Source organism: Canis lupus, chromosome 6, assembly GCF_003254725.2.
Source record: "Canis lupus dingo isolate Sandy chromosome 6, ASM325472v2, whole genome shotgun sequence".
NCBI classification, from domain to species: Eukaryota; Metazoa; Chordata; class Mammalia; order Carnivora; family Canidae; genus Canis; species Canis lupus.
Genome location: NC_064248.1, coordinates 43926615 through 43948245, shown reverse-complemented (window position 1 = coordinate 43948245; position 21631 = coordinate 43926615). Strand labels below are relative to the sequence as shown.

Sequence of the window (21631 nt, the reverse complement as noted above, 5' to 3'; positions counted from 1 at the left end):
ACCCTCCACCACACTAATATATGCCCTTCCTCTACCATTACACATCCTCAGTACTCGGAGGAAGAGGTAGAAATGGAGAGATATCAAGTATATTATAGAACATGAGACAGTTCATAAAATTTGCTATGCAAATTGTGAAACATGTTTGTGCATATTGTATAACAGTGAAAATCTAATTTTTTTCTTTATTGAAATAGCCACCTACAGCAAAAATAAAACACTGTGTGCCATCTCAAGGACAGGCCTATCAGTATCACATGAAACTATATCTTCCCCACCAGTTTAATGACACTGTATTTCTGAGGGTAGGCAGCTTGCTTGTAAAGATGGTAAGATTATTTCCAAGGTCCTAGGGACTTCTTCTGGAGAGCTTTAGGATTTTCTATAGATTCCTTTCTAGGTATCAATAATGTTTCTGGATTCCCTGAGTAACAGCAGCAGTAGCTATATAAACCCAAAGGGACTTTGTGACTTTGCTTCCATCTGATATTTTCCTCACTCATTCCCAGAAGACGGATGTTTCAGGAAGGTTCACTAACATCCCCTCAGCAATGGCCTTTCATACCCATGGTGGCACCCAGTTTCCCACTATGTTTTAGAACCAAAAAATTATGTAAAAATTAGTATTTTGAGGAAATGTCAAGAGTACCATCCAACATCATCCTTTTACAGATAAGGCGACTAAGACTTAAATGAATTGTCTAAGTCATCTGGACAGTGGCCAATGCAGGATTCCAGCTTAATGTCTGATATCCAAAATAAGACTTCACATTCTACCATGATATTAGAATTCACCTACCTTCTCATTTGATGAAACTTTACTACTTAATAGACACGTTCATTTTGACCAGGTCTGCGGCTTCCATTAGCAATATATTTCCTTTCCCTAAAATGCAATACTTGCTTTATTTGCTCAATTTTGTGAGTGCTTTTGAATTTAGATGATTGTAAGACTCAAGAAGATCACTTTTTTATCTTGCTCAAGCTGTGCCTGCGAACTTGTCATTTAATAAATACGGGCAACCCTCAGCCAAAAAAAAAAAAAATCCCTTTCTAAAAAAAAATTTTTTTTGGAAGATCATGGTCACAATTTACTCTGTTTTTAAAGGGTGCCCACAACGTGAGTTAAAAACCCCTACAGTTCATGCGAAGGGGGTGCCATGGATGATAGAAGACAACTTAATATTCTAAAACAACCTTACCTCTAAAGCTTTCTTGATGTGAATAAAATTTTAGCCTTCCGCTTCAAACTTGCTTTCTAGTTGATCACTATGGCGTCAGCGATAGATAATTTCAGCAATTCCAACATAGTTCTCTCCAACATACAGCATTGTTTTCCCTGGGGCACAGAGGAGAAACATTTCCTTCCAAAGTTTCACTTTCATAACTAGAATCTCAGTGCTTCTGATACATGAAAATGAGTTTGAAGTGCCACAACCAAACTGTCATACAACAGTCTTCTGAATTCTCTCCCTCGTGAAAAGCAAAATTCAGATAAGACATATTTGATTCGTAGTTGAAACGATGTGCTTCTAAACTGAAAGAAACTTGCAAATTAACATGTTATCTTTAAATATTAAAAATTAAATCTCTTCCACAGTATCCCAAAATAACTTATCTTGCTTTCTGAACAATAGTATTAATCAATGGAGGCCCTAAAACTGGATTATCCCCTAAAGTAAACTATTATCTTAAGTGAGCTTTTGTCCATATCAGAATCATTCAGGTTTGGGAATAATTAAGACTGCAACACATAGAGGGAGCACATTAGTTTCTCTGCTCCAATTCAGCAAGAACTGTTAATACTACAGGGGCGCCTGGGTAGCTCAGCCAGTTCAGAATCTGCCTTCAGCTCGGGACATGATCCTGGGTCCAGGAGGGAGCCCCGCCTTGGGTCCCAGCTCAGCAGAGAATCTGCTTCTCCCTCTCCCTCTGCCCCTCCCCACCACTCGTTCTCTCTCTCTTTCTCAAATAAATAAAAATCTTTTTTTAAAAAAAGAACTGTTAATACTCTAGTAAGCTGATTTTTATTACAACAGCAGCCACAAATGGGAAGAAAAGAGCTACACTTACTGACTGCTCACTACAGTGTCAAGCAGATACTAACTCACTGAGTCTTGAGAGCAACCAGCAGCTAATGTCATCATCCCCATCTCACAGATGACAAAGACCAAGAGAAGTTAAGGAATTTGTCCAAGTGATAGAATTCAGCTTGACTTCTACTTACATTCACCATATCTTTTTAAAATCTCCTCAAAATAGATATTTTCTAAACTTCCCATGGTTGTGCTTTGAAAACTCAACAGTGACAATAGTGTAATAGCATCTGATGGACATTCCAGATATTTTGTTTCTTTTTTAGGGAGAGAGTTATGGAGAATGTGATTATGGTCCCTGTACTCCTCAAGCCAGTCAAGGAGATCGTTGTGATGAGTCTAGTCCATTTCCCCAGATGTACTGTGCTAGCATCCTTAAGAAATAGGGATTTCCATAAAAGGCTATTCTTGAATGACTGACCATTTATAACCCCCACTGGACACAGTAGGGAGCCCTCCTCTGAAATAATAATTTCTCAACTCCAGTTTGGGTTTCACTATGACAGTCAAAATATCCATTCTCAAAACATGGAGCAATAATTTTCCCTTCCCTCTCAGTCCCATAGATTCTCCAAAGAACAATAGACTCCATCCTTCCATGAACTTGAGTGGGACCCTGCTAGACCGTGGGAGAACCACTAGAGTGATGTTGGAACTCAACAGCTGAGGGAAACCCTAGAGATCTTTTAGTCCAGCACCTTTATTTACAGATAAGAAACTGAAGTCCAAAGAAATTAACAGCCAGATGGGTCCTCAGTAGTAAAACTGGGACCAAACCCTATTTTTCTGATATATATATATATATATCCTGATTAGTCCATGAGAAAATGAAATTAATAAATTCTTCCACAGTTTTCCCAAAGAGGAAATACAAATACTTTTAATGCAGTATAATTTTTGTCTTCTATTTGTAACTTCCACTTACTCGAAACAAGTGGCCCACTGGCTAAAAATTCTCAGAGGCTATATATTACACAAAGATTTTCATTAGAATTGGGTATGATAACATAGAATTTATCTCAATTGTACTATTGATATCATCTCCAATGTGCCTGGTTTACTCCTGGTAATTAAACATCTGTTAGTAATATTGATTAAATATTGATTTGAGCCAGGATCTTAGAGTAACAGGAGTAAACGGAGAATAACTGCCTAATTTTAAGTTGTTTTCTTACGTGGCCTTGCAATTATAAGAAAAATAAACTTTTTAAGAAGTAAGATGAAAAAAAAATTTTTAAAAAAATTAAAAAAAATAAAATAAAATAAAATAAAATAAAAGAAGTAAGATGAGGGCCACCTGGGTGGTTGGGTCAGTTAAGCATCCATCTCTTGATCTCAGCTCAGGTCTTGATCTCAGAGTTGTGAGTTCAAGCCCTCCATTGGGCTCCACACTGAGTGTGTGAAGCCTACTTAAATATTTAAAAAAAAAAAGATGAGATACCATATTAAAGATCTTATGATGGCCAAATATTGAAACATGTATGCAACAGACAGTTACGTGCCATAGGAGTTTAGGGAGAGGCCACACATTTCAGTATCTTTTTTTTTTTCAGGACATTTTTTCCTCCTAAGGAATAAACAGCACATAAAATTTTGTTCCACCAGCAATATGTATAGATTAGATTAGGAGTTCCACATGGTATGACTGTTGGTGGTTCTGAGTTTTGATTGTTCAGAAAGTTAGGCAGCCTACATAATGGAAATTATTTGGGGAAAAAATGTCTAATTATATTCCCAGGTGAATACAAGGGCTACCTTCCTCTACTCCTGCAAGAAACCATCTTAAGTACACAATAATATTCTAGGTAGGGATCAGACTGTAACTGAGGTATCTATCTGGACTATTCCATACATTCAGGTAGTTAACAATTCAAAAGCAGAATGACTTATGTTAACTTTTTATACATATAAGAAGATCCTTAAAGTGGAACCTGAGCATCCTAGGGAAAAATTATAAAACATTAGGTAAACAATAGGCTAAAAATAGGCATAAACAAATATTTAACATATTGGAATATGGACTATAGTTTAACCTATGAAGCTAATTTTCAAACTCACTTTAAATTGATTTGGTATAAATTTCTATCTTAAATTTCTTGGCAAAGCTTATTAACAAAATAATCATACTACTTAATCTCATTCAAGACAAACAAATCACTGAATATCTAACATTGAATTTATAAACAGTACCTCGACTTATGACCTGTATTTGTCTATCCTACAAGGATGGAGAGAACAACTTCAACAAACTAAAATATTCATAAATTGAAGCTAATAATATAAATAAATATATTTTCTATATACAACCAGAATTTTTCTAAATAATATCTAGAAATCATATTCTAGATACGATTTTCTGGATGAAAATCATTTCTCAAAAGTGATCGCCACAGTTGGAGTAGGCTTGTCTGTTAGTTCAATACCTACCCAGCACCAAGATGCTCAAGTGAAAAGCAACTCAGTCAATAGCTTGAATATTTTGCCCACATGTTACTGAGTATCTATGTATTTAGTAACACTTGAATACAAAAATGGAAAGTATTATTACATTCCTTTTTCATTCTTTAATTTTAATAGATACAGTAATCCCAATATTAAGATTTTGTCTGCCTTTGTGTACACATGCACACACACACACACGCACACACAGAGCAACAGTGGAACAGCTTTTCTAACAAATACTTAAAAACCAAAGTTATAGTGAAAGTACCATGTCCTGCAAGAATGTTATTTGTTATAATCTAATTAAGGCGGAAACAATCTGATAATACCTGTTTACAGTAGCCTAGCCACTTGATATCAATTACTCAATATTAGATATTTACTGAGGCCTCCTGCTAGGCTTTGCCCTTCCTCAAAGAGATCCAATCTAATTACAGAGACAAGAAATAGACCTATGAATTTTAAACTAACAACATTAAAACTCATGCCTTATCCACATATCAGTAAGAAATCAGGAGCACAGACACATGCTATAGGAGTTTAGAGGTGAGAGCTGTTTTTGTGGACTTGGATGGTCCCAAAGGATGACACAAAGGTTGCAGTTTTGAGCTGATCTGAATGGGTGGTAGATTGGAGTCATGAAATGACTGCTTGAATAGTTATGCACCTTGGCAAAAGTCATTTAAAGCATCCAATACTAAACCTGGCTGTTCTGTTTTTTCACAGTTATGTATACACTGGTGAATCTCAGAAAGAAAAAGAACATCAATTCTCAAATTAACAATGTTTATAATTACTTCCGAGTCAGAACCAAAAACTCTAGAAACATAGGTTGAGTTAAAAAAAAAAAAAAATCACGAAGTCCTATATACATTCATACCCACAAACCCTAGCTATGATCAGAAGCACCTTGCATTATTTTCTTTAAGCCAGAACCACCAGTATTCCCTTTCTTTCTCTGAGAAATTGCATAAATAAAAATAGGAAATAAATCCACTTCTTTGCAGAGATAATGGCTCACACTTAAAACACACCCCAAAGAATCTCTCATGAAAGACTAATGCAACCAGTTCATATCTGTAAATATAAATTGCAGAGAATGGAATCCTCAAGTGAGAAATTATTTCTTTCATGTTATCTTCTAGTTTCAGGCACCAGCTTTATATAACAGTTGGAAATGCTGAAGTCTCTATTTGGTTATTTGTAAGAACACTCTAGTTCATTGCAAAAGTAAGTGGATATGGCTTTGTTAGCGAAGGGGCTATATATTTAATGTCCATTCAATGTTTTGGGAATCATCAATTGCTTGCTCTTGTTTGGTGCGGGAGTCATGTTATGTTAAGTGCATCCACAACCAAGTTGAAGAGCAGATGTGTGGTTTGTGTCTTTGTCCATATAATTTTCTGTTTAGACCAAATGATATTATAGCTGAAAATAACATACCCTGATTTTTCCTGATGCGTGCAGCTCCTCCAAAGTTTAATAGGATATGGCCGAATATTTCTTCCCTTGAGGTTTCTAACCCCAAACAAGGTAGGAGCATGTAAAATTCCTACTGATATAAACTCCCACATGGTTAGGGGGAAAATCCCGTGTACTGTTGCTCAGCACTAAACACAAGCATTATCATGAATGCCGTGTCTTTGAAAGAATCATGAATCAAGTATTATTTCTAATATGGAGAGTGTCCTGGAACTATTGTAGCGAAAGATACAGGAAGAAATTAAATGGCATAGAGGAAAAAAAATAAAATAAAAAAAAATAAGTGACATCGAGGTTATAAGCACTTTATCAAATTTAGGTCGAATGGCATTCAGTCCCAAGAGAAGCCTAGAGTTTTGTTGCCATCACAATTTGGAATATGAATAAAAAGCCTTAAAACCTTGTGAGTTGGTACAGGCATCTTCCCACCGCCCCCCCCCCCCCCGGCCTTTACTCCTCTTAACTAAACTGACCAGTACATCAGTTGATTGAAGATTGGGGATGAAAATTCATAAAGGCAGTATTGTAACCCCTAAGAGAGTCGTTTTCTTTTACTGTTGCTCCATATTGACTGGCAGAAATTCGAATCTCTCTCTGTCTCCCTCTCTCTGTCTCTGTCTCTCTGTCTCTCTCTCTCTTCCACATCACAGTATAGTTTCTCTGTTGGGGCTTCCCCTTTGAATCCTCTATGAATGAACAATTATTCCTATAGCATCAAGGGCAAACTGCTTTCCATCTGTCCTTAGAGCAGTAATTGTTTTCTGACTCCAAACATCAAAAAAAAAAAAAGTAAATAAATAAAAGAGACACCGACCGCAGTGTGATTACACTGGAAGGAATAGAACTTTTAAAAGCTGGACAGTGAAATCCATCAGATGCAGTGCAGTGTTAGGTCCCCGTTAACATTAGCATCTAGCTGATAGATATACATAGACATGTATAAATAGGATTTTATTTTAATAGAAAATTGTATTCTTTTGCCTTCTCAAAAAAAAAGGCACATTTTTGGCTTCCACCTTTCTTCATTACATACAGGATGTTCCTTTTAAACTCTAATGAATACAGATGGAGGAGGAAATGAGCAAAAGGAGGAACCAGGAAATAGCTGCTAAGCAAAACAAAATATATTAGCAATTTGTTGGGGAGTCAAATTGGAAGGGCTGCATTTTCAGTCCTTGATCAGAGTGATGAAATCGAGACTGTCCTAGATACATATATTAGTAGCAAATAGAATTATCTTAATCATCTGCTCCAAATGAATTTTTTCAAGTTTCTGCATACATATGTGAAAGAAGAAATACAGATCAAGCTCACCCCTATTAGTATAATTCTGTGAGGATTCGGGGGAGGTTTAGTGGCTTTATTCCTTGGCAAGTTCAATGAGAGCATCCTCAGTGAAATGTCACTCAGTATTTCCCATTGAATTTCATAGCTCGACAAATTATACAAGACAGGATCTAAGACTTAACACTTCTCCACAGTGAGTTTTGAGATGAACAAGATTATGCATTGTTCGAAACCTGAAACAGACCTAACTTAATTATTTTCCTATGTTTTCTGTCAGTGTCCCAGTACTGAAAAACTTTCAGAAATCTCCAGCTACTATCAGGTGCAGTTTTTTAGAATGTGGATAATGAGTTCAAATGAATTTATTTGAGAGGCAGCACAGTTAAATAAAGTGCTTAAATTCGAAATTTTAGCTAAAGGTGCACTTTCTAGCAGAGGCCAGTTCTCTGCAGCCGTAATTTATCTTGTCAACATCTGCAAAGAGCATCAGGCTCTCCCTGGCTTTTGCTATCTTCACAAACAACTCATCATGAATAATTGGAAAAGAAATGGCAGGCAACTTAGAGAGATATCTCTGCCATTTGCAAGCCGATATCATCACAAAGGTAATACATGTTGAGAAGATGATGACATTTTTTAAAGGTAGACAGATTCAAGGTGACTCTGAGCCTGAGTCCAGCTGGTTGATCATTGTGATTATGTTCTGTGATATCTCATCAGTTCAACAAAAATAATCTGACTGGCTTATATGCCGATGAGCTTTTGGTTACCCAGAGAGAATGACATAGTGAATTGGGGCAATGATACCAGGAATTACCTCAACACAACTACTCCTTTAGGAGAGGGACAGTAGGGGATCCTAATATCCATATTGTTACTGGAATAATCCTTGCATAACTGGATTCTTAACTTAAATGGTGATTTTTTTTTTTTTTTTTTTTTTTGCCTCTGAAAATAAACTTCTAATGTTAAACAGTTTTCAGCCAAATACGAGACATCCTTTGTGGCTGAAAGCATCTCCCAGAAATGACCTATACAAATAGTCTCGTCATTCAGGGCTACTTTTCGAGTGGGTTGATGATAAGTTATTATAGTCTGAACGTTTCACTATTGTTTCTAATGTGCTGTTCATTCTTTTAAACCTATCCAGTTGCTCCCAAATTAGCTTTGTCAACAGTTTCTTCTGTTCAAGTTGCAAACCACAAGAGAGGTAGGAATTCTTGGATTCATACAGTGATTTCATGGTGTTATGTGTTGTGAAACATTGCACTGTATGAATCTGGAATATCTGTGAAGTGTACCCATCAGCTTATTGGTGAGGCATGTTGACTGATTCCAATCAATGCATCACACAGTACTAAGATTGTCATCTGTTAGAGAAAAGAAAGCTTCACTCAGAAGTTTGACTGCTGTAAGTTAAAAATGCTGCAACATTTGTTTTCTGAAAGATTAATGTGTGAATAAGCATTAAAACAGTTTAGGGTCCTGTTTCGAACATGAATGTTAGAGTATTAACATTGTTGCTCATTGGCATTGAAAATAAGGAAACCCACTTTCAGTGAGTTTCAAGGATGCTTTTCATGAGAACAGAATGGCAGGTTCCATGTTTTGTGCCCATTTAACTTTGTGACAAATGAAAGACCTTGTAATTTCTATTTCGACTGTTTGGAATGAATTTGAACAAATACCAGTGAATCTGCACTGGGTTCGGCATTGATTATGACCTGAAAATAATAGTTATACTACTTTCTTTAAATGAAAGCAAGCAATATCTCATCTGTGACTCATGAATAGCCCATTCCAGCTAGCATCTGTCATTCACAGAATGAAGATTTTTCAGGAAACATAAAGACTCTTGTTTTGATTTTACCATTTTCTTTTAAATGTCCTATGTGACAGGTGTGTCTTGTTTTCCATCCTTGACTGTTGGGCTTATGTCATGATTTTGGTTGGGTTTTTTGTTTTTTAGTTTGTTTGTTTGTTTGTTTGTTTTTTTCATGAAACACCCCTTACAAAGAAATATATTTATTAGCAAAATTGAATTTAGATTGACCCACTTGGTGAAAATGACCATAGTAGTTTCTTTATTCCTTATTGAATAGAGTCAAATCATTTTCCAGATTTCAATTAATGTTGAGTTGATCCTTCTGTGGTGTATAGAACAAAAGATGAAACTGTTCCGAAGATGGGAAGGGGAAACTGACAGTATCCTGTCTTCAACTTTCCTTACAATGTACTTTCACATGTTAAACATTGAAGGAGCCCTTCTGAGGGGAATGCAAATGGATTTGAAATTTGGGGACTGGAAGTTCTTTAGGAACAGAACAGCCACAGGTTCATAGGGTCTCAAGCCTGCTTGGGTATGAATGCACATCATAAAGCAGTCATTGAAGGCACAGGAGGGAGATCTCTCTTTATCTCCCAAATGCAAATCTACACAAAGAAACCAAGGAAGTGGAGGAGAAAAGGAAGAAATAGGGACTTCCACAGATTCCATCTCATTTATGTCATGTCAAGCACATTGGAAATACAAGAGGCCTCTTGACCTGGAATTGGACCCTGCATCGTTGAATCTCGAGTTTCTTGGGGTCACAGCACTAATGAGGTTTGAATACATCTCCAGAGGCAGGAAGAAGCCACCTAATGACTTATATTAAAAAAATCCATATCATCATCAAATGATGTATGTGGAAGAACTTCAAAAGCTACATAAGGTTGCAAGATAGGGTGGGGGGTGGGGTAAGGACCAGCAAAATGCTACAGCCACTTTATTGCCACCCCTGGAGGAGGCCCCTCAGAGGCACACTGACTCTGTGAATATAGTAAGGGGGAAATATTTTTCAAGAGTTTTCATTCCTTCACTTTCTATCTAAACTCTTTTTCCCAAATCCTCCTCCTCCTCCTCCTCCTCCTCCTCCTCCTCCTCTTCCTCCTCCTCCTCCTCCTCCTGCTTCTTCTTCTTCTTCTTCTTCTTCTTCTTCTTCTTCTTCTTTGTGACTAAAATGAATTTTCATCAGCTTTCCTCATTTGGCCAAGAAAGAAAAAACAACCTGGGCAATTCAGAGTACTGATCTCATATTTCCATAGGCAATGTAACATATGATTAGAGGCAACATGGGAAGAGTCAGGAAGAAGACACCAAAGGGAAATTTAACCCCTCCTCTTCTGACATTGCACTCTTTCTCTCTCCAACCTCTTGTTTCTGGAAACTCCTCCTTTCCTGGTCTTCCCTCCAGCCAGGGTCAATCAGAAAGAACCTTTACCTAAGAAGATGGGGTCTTTCCTGATCTAGAAAGCCAACTTTGAACTCTCCTTCTAAAACATCCCTAGCTTTTATTGGTCTTGAGTAGCCAGTCACTAAGTACCATATTATCATAACTGCTTTATATGTTCTCATACAAGTCACATATAAAATCCCCCATAGAAGATTTCCCACCACCACCACCCCCAGGGGACTTTGGTTGTCACAGCTCGGAAGTTGCTACTGCATCTAGTAGGCAGAGGTGAAGGATGCTTCTGAATATCCACCAGTATATAGGAAAACAAAGAACTATTTGGACCAAAATGTAAATAGTGCCAAGGTTGAGGAACGGCACTAGACTCTACATGGCTGGTTCATGTTGTCCCTTGGCACCAGGTGATTCTCAGGAAATATGTGTTGCCAGTGCTTGCATGCCACACCATGGAAATATGTTGTAGAGGACCCCAAGAGTTTGTCTACACAACAGCAATTAAAACTTGTCTACAATGTAATTTGAGTTTGAAAAACTATAAAAAGCCATAGCAATGTTTACAAATCTCTTTTTTTCTGCCAAAACAGATCTTCATAGACATATAGACAGCTCTCAGCTAAAATAATCACTAACTCAGTTATATCTTGTTGTGTGGCTGTTGTTTTTCTAAGCTCTTTAATATATGGATATAGCCAGACTCTTATGGAATTCAAATGGGGAGAAATGAATTTAAACATCATTTTCCTCTTGTGTCTTCCTCTGTTTTGCAAAGGAAGGCACCCCAGAATCATCACAGGTTCATTGATATGTTCATTTGACAACATTTTTTGAGTGCTTAGTATGTGCTAGGAGGTGTTTTGAGTTCCATGATTCCATGGTGAACAAAACAGATACAGTCTACACTCATCCAATTATGCTCAGAGTATGGGGGAGAAAATTGTTTTAAATATACTTTTCAGATACTACAAATTCTACAAAAAAATTAAATAGGCTTAGAAAACTGGGGATTAGTATGTTTAGGCCAGGAGCTGTTACTGAGTGAGTGGTCACAGAATATTCTTTGAGCAGAAACCTAAAAAACAAAGTGAAGAAGGAAGTCATAGGGATGTCCAGGGGAAGAGAATTCTACATGGAAATAACAGCAATAACCCAGGTGCCTTTAACTAAAGATGAAATAGTAAGAGGTGGTGAGATTCAGAATGTATTTTAAAAGCATAGTCAAGAAGATCTGCTGATTGATTGATTGATTGTCGAGGATGAGGGAAAAAAAGAGACACCAAGAACAACTCCAAGAATTTTGGAGCTAAGCTCCAAAGCTAAGCAACTGGAGGAAAGGAATTGCTATTTACTGAGATAGGGTGAGCTGCCTGGGTGAGTAGCAGGTTTGGGAAGGTAACTTAAGAGCTCAGCTATGAACATGTTGAAGTTGAGGTATCCATTGAATGTCCAAGTGGAGACTAAGAATGCAGTTGAGAAGGTCAGGCTGGAGGAAGTCTCACGAGTTGATCTAGGCTGAAATAATTGTTTTGGAAAGGTCAGCATAGAGCTGGTATATAAAGTCATGAGGCTGGGTAAAGAGCCCTGGCTCTTGGGTGAGTCTAAAGAGCAAGAAGTTCCAAGAACTAAGCCCTGAGACATTTGAGGAGAAAGGACAAAAAGGAAAAGAGAGGGGGAAACAATGGTGAGTAGGGAAGAAGAAGCAAGAGTGAGTGGGTGGCTCCAAAGCTCCCTGTTTCAGGAAGGGTTGCCTGACAGCCTTAAAGGTCCCTTTGAGGTTTATGATCATGAACTTAAAGTGAGACTTGTTTCAAAATAGTTGGAGAAATGATCCAACTACATTTTAGCTGCTGGGGTGTAGGCATGGAGAGATGGGGAATTGGATTTAAGCAAGATCAGGTTTTCCCAGGAGACTATAATGGGATGGGCACTAGAAGGGCAAAGGAGATGAGAATGAATGAAAGGAAGTCACCATAAGGATGGACCACAGACTCCATACTCTGTAAGAAGGGGAAGGAGGACATGGTAGGTGAATGAATTAGAAGATCAAAGAATTATTGAACTATTAGTATCATCACTGCAGGGTCTTAATATGTTAATATAGCTCAGACCACATCATTAATGATCATTCAAGGATTCTGTGCCTATGTGGAAAGACCAGTTCCTAAAGAGTGGAAGATTAACAGAATACTAAAATATAATACAGCTGCCTGATAATTACATTTGAGGTGTCCTCTCATGTTTTTCAAAGATCTTTTTCTCATTTTACATTCTCAAATATGTCATGGCCAGAGAAGACAGCTTTATTGAAGTCTCAAAAGAGTCTTAGAAGTCTTAAAAGAATTAAATTGCTACCCCATTTCCTAGATTATAAGACATATAGATATCCACTTATCTTCTAAAATACATTTATTAATATTGGGTGTGTAACTGATAGGTTCTATATATAATTACTTATACAACTTATATTATTCGCCTTTTCCTATTGAAATTGAGAAGTCGGTTCTCAAACAAGATGCAGAAACAAATCATCTTATCAAGAAAATGTATACTATTCATTGAATTCAAAGAATAGTAGATGTTAGTGTGACATTTGACATGTCCATGGAGACTCATGGGCTGGGTCCTGAAAGTGTCAAACTTGGATATCTACGGATATGTTTTCTTTCTTGGATAAAACTGTCTGTCAGATGGAGCTTAGCGTGTAGCTCTGGCCATTGGGCGGATCTTATGGAACCCTTCAAACACCCACAAAGGAACTCTATTAAGAAACTTCTCCAGCCTTATTCTCTACAGTTACCCCAGCTTCATATGTGTGCATGCTCTGTTCCTTTCTCATCTGAAGTGCCCATCCCCCACCCCCATCCTCCCTTTTTTTCCTAATATACCCACCTGCCCTCACAGAAGATTCAGTGTTAAGTCCATTGTTAGGTTGTTTTTTCCTCTTTTTTTAAAGATTTTATTTATTTATTCATGAGTGACACAGAGAGAGAGGTAGAGACACAGGCAGAGGGAGAAGCAGGCTCTCCACAGGGACTGATGTGGGACTCGATCCTAAGACTCCAAGATCATGACCCAAGTCAAAAGCAGTCACTCAACCACTGAGCCACCCAGGCATCGCAAGTTAGTTTTTCCTAATTCTCCTCGAGTTATTTGAATTTCTCCTTAGATCGCTTTGTGTCACTGTTTAATTTTCTTAGCATATGCTCTTTTGTTTTCTATTCTAAGTGTGTGTTTGCCTTACCCACAAAGCAAGCTTTTTGACAACAAGGACTTTTGTGTGGCTCCAAAGTTTCTGGGACAAATTTATGCACATAAAGGATACCTTTGGGAAAAAGCTGGTTAAATTATATTAAGTGAACCAAGGGCTGGCCTGGGGTCATGAATGTGAAGAACAACCTCCACCAAGGAACCTGTTCCAGAGGAGGAGAGTCAGAGGACAGGGCTGTAGGTACGCACTCCTCAGCAATTCCAGACAGCTCTGAAGAAGTCCTGAGGAAGCAATTAGATTTGGCAGTTGGGTCTCCTTCCTGCAACCTCTACTCTTGGGTGGCTCTAGCCCAGAAAGGTTCTCCGTATTTCAAATCCTCAACCAAGGAAGGTTCTAGAGATCTTTTAGAGTTCCCAGGAAGTCAGAAATGCCAGCATAAACAAGGTGTAACTCGAAGTAGAGTGTATTGGAGCGAAATATTTGTTTTTTAAGAAAATTTAATTTGGTGATCTGTAATTGTACTACTTTTGTTGCTATTATTTTATTATTATTAATTTGGCATGCCTTAACAACTGAATTTATACAGATATGTTCTTATCCCATCTCCCACATCCGAGTCCCAAGGCCTCCTTCCCACTCTGTTCTCCTTCTCCCTCTGCTTCATCCCCAGTCCCAACACCCAGCACACTTGCACACATGACAAAGTTAGCCTCCTCTAAAGAAAGTGGCTTGCCTTCAGGAGCCTCCCTCTTCTTGCTTCTCTTTTAAGCATCGAGAATCCCCAAGGTGTTCACTCTATTTCTGGTGTCTTCCACTCTTCACCATTCCCAGTGTCCTCCTCTACTTTTTCTATCCAAATTTGACTTTATTCTCTCAGGACCTTGACCTCAGCTGTCTGTAGAGTAACTGGCTCTGCTCTAAATGAGTCCACACCATTCTGATGAGTAGCAGCATTAAAAAAAAAAAAAAAATCTAGTCACTCTTTCTTATTCCTCCTTATTCATTTTGACAGTGACTATTCATTTTTACTCTGCTCATCAAATGCAATACTTCCAAAATTTATCTAGGCCAAAAAGAGTAATTCAGCCCCTTGCATAGTGCCTGGCACATGTAGATCAACCCAATATAATATTTATTGAATGAATGATTGAATGAATGGGCTCAAATAGTGGTTGTGTTTGGCTTCCTAGTGAGATAAAATAAAAGCTAGACATTAATAAGAGGAGTATTTTTAGATTAGATAAACAAAGTTTACAGGATCATGGTTGACTTTCCTCATAAATGTCCAGGCCTATCCCCATATTTTGAGAAGGCAAATTAGCTTCCTTTCCTACTTATTTCTTCCACCTCTTTTTTCTGTCTGATTTGATCATTATTGCCACCGAAAAAGGCTTTGTCTTTACAACTTCTTTGAAAAACGTTGAATTAGATGAACAACTTCTTGCTTCACTGAGATGCAACAGAGAGAAAATCGAGTCACTCTCCACCCTTCCCCTGGCTCTCCTCCTCTTCCCTCATCTCCTTGTCTAGTTCTTCCCACTATCATGCCTCAGCCTCAGAGGCTCCTTCTGGGGGAAACAAATAAAAGGAAATCTGGGGTATTGCCCAATAATTAGCTACCTAATTCTTCTTTTGTAGTGGACTAGCTTGAAACTTGGGTGAAAAGGAAATCTTAAGAGAATGTTTCCCATATAAATCATCTCGCTGCTTTTTATATTTTCTCTCACACATAAACAAACTTCAGATTTGGCCTGACGAAAGGCTCACAAAAGCTGTCTTCCCTCTTAGCATTTGGAAAAAACAAAAATAGAGAATTGTTTAGTTGTCTCGACCCTTATTAAATTTGCCACCATTTCTGGGAAACCCTGACCAAGTTACCATCTTGACGCAAATGATAATGAGACTCAAAACAAAGGAGTCATGGGTGGATGGCAGGCTCAGGCTCCAGATGTTCACATACTTCCCTCCCTCTTTTTAAGAGTGCAAATATGAAGAATAAATGAGGGAAATGACAAAGACAGTAAAGCTCTCGATGTGCAAAAATTAGAACTTTGCATCAATGGCAACTGAGCCTTCCCAAATTTTAAAAGGTGTACACCTGCAAATGCTTCTGTTCATATTGTATGCCAAGAATTAACACTCTCCAGTCATGTTCTGAATGTCCAACCTTTCTATCCTGCTTGAAACAGATGCTACTTCCATGCCAGTCACAACCACCTGTGGTCGCCATGTGTCATGTTGCATCGCATAGATGTAATGCCATCCCGCCATCTTTTCTCCACTCTTCATTTTATCCAAGCATGTAGTGTGCTATTACTCTGCTACTGTATACACTCTGTATACATTTCTGTTCTTCCTTGCAAGATTGTGAATGCTTCGGCCACTCCAATCGATGCAGTTATATCGATCTGCTAAATACAGTCATTTGCGTGAGCTGTAAACACAACACTAGAGGGCAGCACTGTGAGTTATGCAGGCTGGGCTACTTCAGAAATGCTTCTGCACAGCTGGACGATGAGAATGTGTGCATAGGTCAGTTCCATTATAATTTCAGCTATTGTTCTGTGCCTTTCGAGGTATGGGGAGCTATTTAAGGTGAAGAGGCTGTTGATTTGCATCATGGCTGAATCAGAATGAACTTTCTCAATGGAGAGAACATCCTTGTGGTAGACTTAAAATTCTCTTGTGCTGGTTGAATTGGGGGATATATTCTGAATCCTTATGTCATTGTTGCCTTAAAGATGATGAACAGAAAATCATGTTTAGAAGATGAAGAATTTTCTATTATTCTTCTCCCTTCCTTTTTTTGCATGAAATCTTAAACTCTGGTAATATTGAACTGATCATAAAGTCTTAAGTTGTACATTCAACTTTTAAAATGGAAACTCACTATATGGAATTTAATTATAGATATGAGAAATTAGGACAAACTCTTGCATATAATTGGTAGCCAACAAATATTGATTAAATACTGCCATTTGGAATTGAAAGCCATTACCAGTTGGTAATATAGAAGTTTGCCAGACTTTTCCATCCATAGTAATGAAATTCCATTTATTTAATTTTCCTTTAGCCTCTAAAAGGAGAAGCAATTTCTCAAAGCTATTCTAGGCAACTAATTCTCTTAGTTTCCAAGGTAAATAAGCTCTGGAACACTGGGTCTACAGAGTTCTCTCCAGCACTCTCCCCCACCCACCATGACTACTACTTGTAGTCAACTGGAGAGAACTTGCCCTTCCCACCCAAAAGAAGTTTCTCCTACCTTTTGCACAGTAGTATCTGTTGTTAAGAATGGGAGCTGATGGAAAAATAAGAAACAATAAATGGAATTTCACTCCACGATTTACTTTGAAGAAATGGCATATATTTAAAATGATCAAGTGTATGTGCATACCTGTTACCTCGCTGGTAGATAACTATGCAGGCAACTAATTTTAAAAGTAGAATTTCTCACATAGAGATTAATTTAAATAGAAAACACATGCTGAAAAATGACAGTCTTTTCATCAAAAAAAGAAATCTAATTAATCTACATTTCTGGGATCATTGTTTTCTGATCGGAGTATCAAGGTCATATAGCTACTTGCCCAGGATCACCTAAGATAGCCGTGCGAGTTATTTTGAAATCAGTTAGGCCGAGTTTACATAATACTATTTATTTCTACAGTATGTTCTATTTTTCAAAGTGCCTCCTTATTTATTATTATTTGTGAATTAGTGGAGAAATCACTGGACTTAGAGGCCGGAGAGCTGGGTTCAAGTCCCAGTTTGCTATTTAATAGCTGTATGCTTTAGGTAAGTCATTTCAGAATTCCTGGTCAAACTGGGATCATATGGGATGCACAGGAAACACTTGGTAAACTGTGAAGTGACTTGCAAATATTTTTTTTTACTTAATCCTCATTAACAAAACTGTGGGGGTAAGTATTCCACTGATAATTTCCTCTACTTTTTAGTTGAGAAAAGTAAGGCAAATTGACCCAAATCATACAGCTTCAGCAAAGAGTTAGTTTCCTGACTTCAAAGCTTGAACACCGTCTCCCAACTATCCTGACATAATTAGCAAAACTAAGCTTGTCAGACTTCTACTTATGGTACGTGTTTTGGATGACAGTAGCAATTCCACTGTGAGCTTGCGAACAGAAGTTCAATTGCCTTTATAACTAATGGGGTTACAAAGATTTGAGGTTATTAATAACCCAAAAGACATGTAGCTGTTGGAATTTTGAATGCAGTTACATTTCAATGATGTCATTTGTAAAAATATATAAATGTCATACTATAAATATGAAAACAAGAGAAAAAGTAAAATAAATAAGGACATAGGAATAAAAATCATTTATATAAAACACCTGAGATTAAAATATTTTACAGTGTTAATTTCATATTATTTTAAGTAAATCAAAGAAAAAGCCCTAAATGAAAAGATTTTATTCCATATAATCTCTACTAGCAAGTAACTTAGCAATATACAAGTGTTTTACTCAGAATTTTCTATTCTTATGAACTTTGGCCTTTTTCCAGTCCTCAAGTAATCTTATAGACTATAAAATCTGTGCTTCCTATTCAATTTTAAGAGGTATAGTTCTGCTGTAAATCTATGTTTGATTACCTTCAGACAGGAAGACAGCCTGTTTAACTTTTGTCTTTTAAATTGTAACATAAACTAGAGACGAAATATACATTTTCCCTACTTAAAAAAAAAATTGAAAGTAGTGGTTTTCTCATTTCTAGAAAGTTTGTTCATTAAAGTTATAAACCTTTGGGGAATTTTATTTTATTGAGGCAAACGTGTTTCTATTCAGTATTTTATACTCTTTAAACCAAGTAAATTGGCAAGCCGAAAGATGAGAATTTTTAGGTACCATTAAAATTAGCTATAATATTCACCCACATACCAAAATTCTTTAAATTGCTGCCCTTTTCCTAAGAGGTAAGATTATTTATAGAGAATGAGTTGAAAAATGTGGCTGGCTGGTACATGCTACACAGTCTATCTTTTGTTTTTAGTCTATATATGCATACAATCAATCAGTAACAATTTTCTTAAAAAGCTATGGATCTGCTTTTCCCGCTTGAGGGGCCAAGGGTCGAGGTATCAGCGCTGCCTTACTCACCAGGCTAAGGCTGGAGTTTGCTCTCTGAGGGCCACTGGTAGTCTATGGCTCCCTATTGCCAAGGTTTGCCATATGGAAAAGTATGAACCGACACCCTCTTTTCCACGGTTCAGCTCCCCAAAGGGCTTGAGGCAGAACTGAGAATTAAATTTAAGAACGTACACCGCAAGTAATTGAGAGCTTAATACCTTTTTGTATAGAAAGCACAAATGAAAATGAATGGATATGTACCCAATTCACTTTCACGGAATTAAGCACCAATCTCGGAAATTTGAACTTCATCCAAGTCTTCTCTAATTTTGAGGACAAGAAAGGCCCCCTGCCATTTCTTTAACAAATGACAGTGAAACCCACCACACTGGTTATAAGGGAACAGACCCTATCTTTGACAGAATGTAGACTGCATTGAAATCGAGGTCACAAACTATTTGCATCATTTTATATTATAGCAAATATAAAATGCAGGCTATTCCGTGTTGCCACAGTGATTGCGGCTTTGTGACTACTGAGGAACTTACCCATTTTCATATAAATTCCAAGCACAGTCATATCTCCAAAGATGCATGTAATTACCCTGTATGACGCAGCAATTACATGAAGATGACACTCTTGCATGCTTCTGTCTCATATAAACTCAAGCATTTAGCAGGAAGCTAGAGGATATGTGGTTCATGACCTTGAGTAATCACTGCTAATAATCTCTGATAACAAGCTTGACATCAGAATGAAAAACAAGGCTCAGCAGTTACCACTAAACATATCTCAAATTATGCTGTATTATTTTTTAGACCCCTTGAAACCCAAGATGAGGTAACCAAAGATACCTTCTATAGACAAGACTCTTCTAACACCTATAAATCAATTGTAGTATAACTTTTTAATCAAACCTCCAAAAATATGTCAGGTTGTTTTCAGCCTAACAGTCCTGCATAATTCTTCTTAATTTCATGAAATAAAATATAATACTCCAAGACCATCACCAATATCTACCATTGACCATGGTCTCACAAGTGTTATTTTTTTTTAAACTAAGTTATTTGTACATAAAGTTGCGTGTAGACCACACCTCTCCTTGTCATTTATTTTCATTACCGTTGGAATAACACTACACTTAATCACCTTTTCTTATGACAACCACTGGGATGTCTTATGGTTTAAATGCTCCACATTTTTTTTTAAAATCGTGTTTACTTTTTTTGCATCTAGACCCTTATATTAATATAATTGCTATGAGCTAATTAACTAGAGAATCTATGAAATCAGCTTGGCCAGATATAATTATACTCTCTGGTTTATGAAATGTTGGTGATTCATTGTCAAGCTATACACTTTAAATAGTAAGAAACATAGGTACATACTTATATATATGCACATACAACATTTTTAAAGCCACAACAAAATTACTATTTTAAAAACAACTCCCATATACATACACATTAAAATTTAAAAATTCCCACTTAAAATAAAACTCTAGCTATTAATCACAAAGCAAGTCAGGCAAGGAGGGAGCATCTTAGTTTATTTAGTTTTACTTTTACCTACATATGTCACTATTAGTCTTAGAAACATTTGTATCACAACAATGCTGAACTCAAAAATTGACTTAGTCAACATGAAATAAGTCATAATTCTAAGACCTTCTACAGTCTTAGAAGAACCTGTCTAATTAATTCCGATGACAAAAACAGAGCCAAATCTCCAGACATTTCATAAAGTTAAATCTTGAGTCTCTGTTGCCAATCTAAAATGCTAAACTTGATGCTAAGAAGGTGAAGTTATCAGGGCTTGTCCTGATTGGTTGGTGGTTGTTTGGTTGGTCAGTACAATTTTATCTGGTTTTTAAAAAGAAAACCTCTGAACAGGGCATTTTAATATAAAAGAAACAGAGAGGCTTGCCCAAGATCATACAATAGGATAACACAGAAAGGGACTTTGGCTCCCAAATTCCAAAAGCTGCAAACTAACTATTGTTGCCTTTCAAATGGAAATCTAAGGAATATTCCATTTTAGGTTCAGCCTTTCAGCAAAATAGAGCTTCAGAAGCAAAAATATGCTATATAAGAATATGTAAGGAATCAAGAAAATATTCCATTTCCTTTTTACTAGACAAAGTTGTATTGTCCTTCCAATAGACATTATAATGAAAAATGTATGTCTCAAATTATGCCTATGTTGAAATTTACTTGGGATGACAAACCTCTTTTCTTTCATGATTGTTCATCTAGGCTGCATAAAAACTACTAATGTGCCTAGTATCTAAACAACATGTGCAGGCTCCCCACAAAACAGTGTGTGTGTGTGTGTGTGTGTGTGTGTGTATATATATATATATATATATATATATATATATATATATGTGCTCTCCCAAATCATAAAGTAAAAATGCCTTTGAATGAGCAAAGTGCATTTATATTACGCTTTAAAAATGTTCAGCAGTTCTCAAATATTGAATGTAACAGATAAGGCCATTTGAATAATTTAAAACAGATTTTACACTGATGGCATATTGATTTATACTTGATATACAAACTTCTCGTGGTGTTCATTAAACCATCTAAAAATGCCCTAACAAATGGAATCTCTATTATGATCTGTTAGCCATGAAGAGCGTGATGTCTTATTTCCTCGAAAGTTTTCAGTTAATTTCCTCCCATATCATAAAAATGGCACCATAGAAGGCTGAGCAAATAAATAAACACGCCCCAAATAGCCATACTTGCCAAAGCATTTCATTAGTGGACATCTTTCTCTAAGTAAGTGATGCAT

At 37.0% G+C, this 21631-nt stretch overlaps 1 protein-coding gene across 1 annotated transcript in view; it reads left to right on the top strand.

Annotated features, from left to right (window-relative positions):
* The window catches only part of NTNG1 (netrin G1), a 308746-nt gene that overhangs the window by 243596 nt on the left and 43519 nt on the right, over window positions 1-21631 (top strand). Inside the window, exons 6-8 of the mRNA XM_049111819.1 lie at window positions 6006-6071; window positions 8458-8517; window positions 16113-16280. Of these exons, the coding sequence (XP_048967776.1) occupies window positions 6006-6071; window positions 8458-8517; window positions 16113-16280 (294 nt within the window). The remainder of the gene's footprint in view (window positions 1-6005; window positions 6072-8457; window positions 8518-16112; window positions 16281-21631) is intronic.